Source organism: Camelina sativa, chromosome 14 (assembly GCF_000633955.1).
Source record: "Camelina sativa cultivar DH55 chromosome 14, Cs, whole genome shotgun sequence".
Classification (NCBI taxonomy): Eukaryota; Viridiplantae; Streptophyta; class Magnoliopsida; order Brassicales; family Brassicaceae; genus Camelina; species Camelina sativa.
The window spans coordinates 31,648,768-31,654,884 of NC_025698.1; the positions used below are offsets into that span (position 1 = coordinate 31,648,768).

The 6,117-nt window shown below is 36.9% G+C and overlaps 3 protein-coding genes across 4 annotated transcripts in view; 1 reads left to right on the forward strand and 2 right to left on the reverse strand.

Moving 5' to 3' along the window:
- The window catches only part of LOC104743064 (ribosomal RNA large subunit methyltransferase I-like), a 2,563-nt gene extending 1,140 nt beyond the window's left edge, over nt 1-1,423 (forward strand). The window contains exons 4-7 of one of the 2 annotated variants that reach the window (XM_019236185.1): nt 34-256; nt 353-539; nt 632-816; nt 915-1,423. In XM_019236185.1, the coding sequence (XP_019091730.1) occupies nt 34-256; nt 353-539; nt 632-816; nt 915-1,247 (928 nt within the window). In that variant the 3' untranslated portion in view covers nt 1,248-1,423. Of the gene's footprint in view, nt 1-33; nt 262-352; nt 540-631; nt 817-914 lie in introns of those variants that run through there. The other variant, XR_002035232.1, reaches the window with a different exon arrangement.
- On the reverse strand, nt 1,493-3,786 carry LOC104743063 (ALA-interacting subunit 3). The gene is made up of 8 exons (XM_010464183.2): nt 3,538-3,786; nt 3,148-3,206; nt 2,980-3,054; nt 2,781-2,894; nt 2,608-2,678; nt 2,111-2,408; nt 1,709-1,998; nt 1,493-1,552 (listed from the first exon to the last, which is right to left on the reverse strand). The coding sequence occupies exons 1-8, from the start codon at nt 3,623-3,625 to the stop codon at nt 1,498-1,500; spliced, it is 1,050 nt and encodes a 349-aa protein (XP_010462485.1). The 5' UTR covers nt 3,626-3,786; the 3' UTR covers nt 1,493-1,497.
- The window catches only part of LOC104743065 (NAC domain-containing protein 86-like), a 2,990-nt gene continuing 2,288 nt past the window's right edge, over nt 5,416-6,117 (reverse strand). Inside the window, exon 3 of the mRNA XM_010464184.1 lies at nt 5,416-6,075. Coding sequence (XP_010462486.1) covers nt 5,587-6,075 — 489 coding nt within the window. The 3' untranslated portion in view covers nt 5,416-5,586. The remainder of the gene's footprint in view (nt 6,076-6,117) is intronic.

Below are 6,117 nucleotides of genomic sequence, written 5' to 3' on the forward strand. Positions count from 1 at the left end.
CGGTTTCTTACCTGTCTTGCTGCTCTGCTGCAGATTGCCTGGATTGATTGTGGATGTGTTTGGAGACATAGCTGTGGTAGCATCCTCCGCAGCTTGGCTTGAAAAGTACAGGAATGAAGTGGAGAGTTGCTTAAGATCAATCGATGGAATTAATCATATAAACTGGAGACCGTCTCTTGATGTTCTTAAAGAAGATGGTTTTGATATCTCAAGTCTGAAACAAACACAATCATCTAATCTCCCACAGAGATCAATGGTAGGGTGGGTGGTGCCTTAATCAGGTCTTTCTCTCTTCTTCAGATATGAAAGCCTTACATGGGTGTGAGCTGAGTGATGTTCTTACTTATGCCAGGTCGTGGAAAACGGAATCTCGTACGCAGTTTCGCTAGAGGGACAGAAGACCGGGTTCTACACAGATCAACGCGAAAACCGTCACTTCATTTCAACCATCTCTACTGGTAAAAGAGTTCTTGACCTTTGCTGTTATAGTGGTGGATTTGCACTAAATGCAGCGAGAGGAGGTGCTACCAGTGTCGTGGGTACATTTCATCTCTCTCCTCCTCCTCCTCCTCCTGATCCATCTATCTTAATGCAGTGTCTTGTGAATCGTCTGATCAAAAAACACTTTCAGGAATTGATTCATCTTTGCCTGCTTTGGAGCTCGCCAGAGAGAATGTAATCCTCAACGATATGGATCCGGAGAAGGTTGTTTTTTTAAAACAAGATTCAACAGAATTCATGAAGGGTGCTCTGTCAAGGGAAGAGACATGGGACGTCGTGATCCTAGACCCTCCTAAGCTAGCTCCGCGGAAAAAGGTGGCGTAGATTTAAGCGTACCTTTTTTTGTTTCTTAAAATATAGTAGATGTCCTAGGTTGTTTACAGAAATGAGATTGCATTTAATGTGGATGCCAGGTCTTGCACAACGCGGCAGGAATGTACAGAAATCTCAACTCGTTAGCAATGCGATTGACAAGGAGTGGCGGTCTTATGATGACATGCTCATGTTCAGGGGCGATGACACAGAGTGGGAAGTTTTTGGGGGTTCTTCAAAGCGCTGCAGTAATGGCGGGAAGGAAAATCACAGTCGTGAGGGAGGCAGGAGCTGCATCTGACCATCCACTCGACCCATCTTACCCTCACTCGACCCATCTTACCCTCAAGGCCAATATCTCTCCAATCTTCTGCTTCGGGTGCTTTGAACACTTGGAAGTTTGGCTTCAACAAGTTCAAAATTTTTGTCCGTAGAATGCATCTAGAAAAATTATAGAAGGCAGATTTGGGGACAAAAGTAATATATTTGACTGGTTTGGAAAACAACAACATAGTATTATGTGGAGTTTATGTTTAAGCTCTCACCCAAGGAACTATGTTGAAAGCAAGTATTACATTGTATGTATACATGGATGGATAAGATTTACACACGCAGATTAGAGTTCTCTCTCTCTCTCTCTCTCTCTATCTCTATCTCTCTCCCTCTCCAAGCTTGTCTGTTATATTACCTACCTCCGGGATTTCTATTCCATGACAAGTATGATGGATCTCCAAGTCGCCTGAAACGAAGAACACATTTATTACTCAACATTACACATTGTGGCTGTATGCACAAGAATACTCTTATCATTATTATTGGCATAATATATATAACACACAGCCCAACAACCAGAGTTTAGCAGAAATTCAACTCTTGAATTCCGACAACAACGTACCTGGGTTTCACAAGGTACATGATGGTAAATGCGAGGGCCAAAAAGAAACAAATCCCGCCAACTGTCAGGTAAGCAATACCGAGGAAATCGTTCTTCCCACCCAGCCAACTCGTGGTTGACAAAACAAGCTTCTTCTTCCCATTGAAACTGTAAGTGTTGTAGTTGTTATTCAGTGTAACATGTATGGTGTCACCCATCTCGAGGTCAGACTCTATCTTTCCGTAAAGTTTTCTAAATGTTGGCAATGCTGCGGTTCTCATCCACACGATGAGATCTTCTTGTTCACTAAGCTGCACACAATGAAAAGAGGAGAAAGATGTCAGCGGTCAATTTGCTAAGCAGCATCCATGTGATATCAATGGCAAAATGGATTGATCTCCAGTTTTTTGTTTAAGGGTTTACCGGTATTTTTGGATCTAAAGTAGCACCACCTGTGAGATTCCCCTTCTGAAAATTCTTGGGGAAGACCTTGTTCCCAAACTTGTGTTCCTTGTCACTGTTCCATGCAATGCCTTTTTTGTTTACAGCTAGGCTTACATTGTTTCTTGATAATGCATAGGTGTCATTAAAAAGACTCCAAGCAATTAGACCGCACGGCACAATTGGCTGCCCACCAACATCATCCTCAGGCTTGCATGCGCTTATTTGATTCTCGTATTTTGGACTTCTCAACTGTGAATCACTTCGGCTTTTTACATACCTGTTTTCAAAGACACCATTTGATGAAATAGAGCTACAAAAGTTTAACTAATCAAAGTTCAGTCCTCGTCCCGCCTACTCAATGATAATATCCACATAGAACCCACACCTTCCACTCTAGGTCTCTAACACTTAGTCCCGTACCAATACGAAAACTACATCATGCTACGGCATAGTTGCTAACTGGTGATGTTATATACCTTCGGTGATTCTGGTAGAAGTTCTCAAGCTGGTAATAAACATAGACAGGCTGCTTCATACGCTTTGGCACCTAAGAATGCGAGAGGAGAAAGGAAAGAAAGTAAACAACAAATGCAACAATCTATCAAATCTAAAAGAAGGAAAACAAAACGTTGCCGCAAAAGAAACCCACTTTAAGTTCTCGGGTGCAGACTTTATCTCCACCTCCTTGAATATATGCAATCTTGTTAGTCCTAGCAGGTGTCGGAATGCACTCAGTATCATACCGATCAACGATCTCCACAACCTACACATCGGAGATGTAAAAAAAAAAACACGTGAGATATGAAAGAGAATATGAGGAGTAGTAGCAATGTGTAAGTAACACTTACATCCTGAGAAGCGAAAAGGGAGATAACACCAAGGGGAATAAAGATAACACTGACTATCAAAAATGTCGAAATGACCTGCGGAGAAAAGGAGCGCTAGTTGAGGCGCTTATACATGAAAAATCAGATGTCTGAAACATCAAATAGAGATTGATTACAAAGAAATCTAACCCAACCAGGGGTGAGAATGGGCTTGCAAGCTGGAAGCTCCTGCTGTGTGAACTTGGAATCTGCAAACGATATTTGCCAACCTTTTAGCCATGGCTGGTTGCCTAATCTATCATCTCAAATAATAATCAAAAGACAAAATGTTTTACCCTAATTGATAAAAAACAAAATATATATATATATATATATAGCGATTGAAGAATGTCTCTTTCAAGGATCGTTGTTTAAAATTTAAACCATCGATCAAAATAAACGATCAACTTAAAAGTGACGATATATTATACGATTGAACCAGCGAGGAGAATTTGATCCAATTAGAATAAAACACAAAGAGTCAACGATAAGGCAAATGAATAATTGGAAGAGGATCGAAGAAGGGAGGAGGATAGATACACTTGGGTCGCTTCGAATTCTTCCTGGCGGCGGAAGAATCTCCCGATCCGGCTACCCCCGCGCTGGACGACGCCGTATTGGAACTCATGGCGGACGATTACTAAGCCAAGCCTTGTGCGGATTATTCCGGAATCTAGGGAGAGCGAGATTGGAGAAAAAAAGGGGTGAATCTGACAGCGAGAAATCGGGGGAGGGGTAGAAGAATCAAGAGGGAAGAAGAAGAAGAAGAAGAAGAAGAAGAAGAAGAAGAAGGGTGGGGGAGGAAGACGAAGATTCGTCCGTCTCCTGAACCCGCAGGTAACGTCTTTTTTTCTTTGGATGAAAGGCCCACATTTTGTGGGCTTTATCTATTTCTGTTCACTTTTGATGCCCATTATCACCCTTCATATTTGTCATTTGAGAAAACTAAGTGATTGCCATGAACATTGCAAATCCTTTCCAAATGTGCCATATAACCCATTAGTTTTTTTCGAATCTGCAATACTCATGGCATGACGGAATTAGTTTTGGTGAACAACATTTTTTTTGCATTTGGTTGACAACTCTAATTTTTTGTGAACAACTTTAATTTCTGATAGACAATAATTTCTAAAACTATTTCTGATAGACAACTTTAATGCCATATATGCTTGACATTTTTAAAAATCTAAAACTAATATGTCACATTTGGGAACTTTTTCCAGAAATATGGCACCTTTTGTTAAGTTCTCTTAATATTTTCCACTCATTCATCTTGTGACAACTACGGTAAAACCTCTATAAATTAATAATGTTGAGACAAGATATTTTATTAATTTATAGTGGTATTAACTTATGTATAAACTAATTATTATTATTTTATACTAGTAAATTAATAATTATTAATATTTTTTAATAGTTTAAATTCTAAAAATTATGAATTGATACAATTTTAGCAATATAAGATTATACTTTCGAATGTTGTAAATTTTATGGTTTTGGAATTGAATTTGTAATATTTAGAAAACATTATTGATAATAAACTACAAATAGTATAGACAAATTCACTTATAAACATGACATACACAAAGATTCAAATTTATGAATAATAATATCAATTATCGTATTTTAATAGTCTATCAAACTATCAAAATGTAAATGGTACAAATTGAAAACTTAAAAAAATTTAGCTATTTTTATGATATGTTATAAAATATTTTCTATCATTATAATTTGAAAATACAACATAACAATTATTTTATAGATATGAGATTTAGGAGAAGCATACATTATTATATCAACATATAAATATATATATATATATATATATATATAAATTTATATGATTATTAATTTATGATATTATTGGAACCATATTTTACATGGGAGTTTCAAAAAATTATAACTTATTATATTATCGAATTTTGTTGTTTTTATACTGGTTCGACTCGAGACTTTGATATTTATTAATTTTTTTTCAGCCAAACATTAATTAAAAGAAAGCTCCTAAATTCGTTTGCCAAATCGAAAAAAAAATAAGTAAAATTTCTTAATTTATAGTGTTTATTTATTAATAGAGTATTAATTTATAGAGGTTTTTAATGTATTTTCATTTTTCAGTCTAAGACTCTATGTGACAGCATAAATTATCTTGATAACAAAATAAACTAAGACTTTCGTTGATCAAATGGTGAGACGTGTTAAAATTGTAATTAATCTTATGTAAGATGACTTGTATGGTAATATCCGGGCCATATTTAAAGCTTTAAACACTGGATTATACATAGATATGCAACCCGACCGATGAATGATTTCGATAACATGTGTTACTTATACAGTTATACGTTTTCACTTTTCCGTGACCAACCAGCTGTAAGTAGTAAACTAGTAAGTACCATACACATCTGGAATCCTAAGAAAAGAAAAAAACAACAATCCAAATTTTTCTTTCTTTTTTGTGTAGAAAAAACAACTAACAAATATCTACCCTTTGTCATCAGCCAACCAATTTAGAAGCTAAAAAATAACTATATATGAATTACCATAATTGATATATTTATGTAAGTCAAGAAATGAAATATGGATTAATTATCAAAGGGAAGCGGGGAAAGTGGCGGAAGAAAAAAAGATTTCGTCAAGCGTCCCGTTCATAGAGTCTCTGCATTGAAAGTCTTGTTGGACTGTCGACATAATATCTGCTTCGTTCATAGAAAGCTGAGGGAAGTCTTGGAGTTGAAGAGGGGGATGGTATGGAAGCTGATGCTGATGAGTATAGTTTGAGAAAAGAGTATCATGATCGTCGAGAAGAGAAGATGAGAAATGAAGTGCAAAAATAGATGAGCTGTTTGCTTCGTCTACAAGGACCCCTTGAGTGAGCTCTGATGAAGATGTCTCCGCGGATGCTCTTTTCAAGCTCTCGTCTTCAATATTACCATCAAATTTTCTCCACTTCTTGATCTCCTTCTCTTCTTCCTCATGTTTTCCTATACTGGTGCTCTCTTCTTCTGCGTCTTGTTCTTCTCCTTTTCTCTTTGGAATTTGTATGTTCTTCTTAAACACTCGGCACAATGCATACGACTCCTGTTTAACGTTATCATTATCAGAAAACGAATAGATTTATAT

Coding starts and splice junctions, on each gene's coding strand:
- LOC104743063 (XM_010464183.2), bottom strand. CDS start 3,625: ATGAGTTCCAATACGGCGTCGTCCAGCGCGGGGGTAGCCGGATCGGGA. Junction 3,055..3,147: donor CCATTCTCACCCCTGGTTGG/GTTAGATTTCTT, acceptor TTTTCTCCGCAG/GTCATTTCGACATTTTTGAT. Junction 2,409..2,607: donor TTCTACCAGAATCACCGAAG/GTATATAACATC, acceptor CTTTGAAAACAG/GTATGTAAAAAGCCGAAGTG.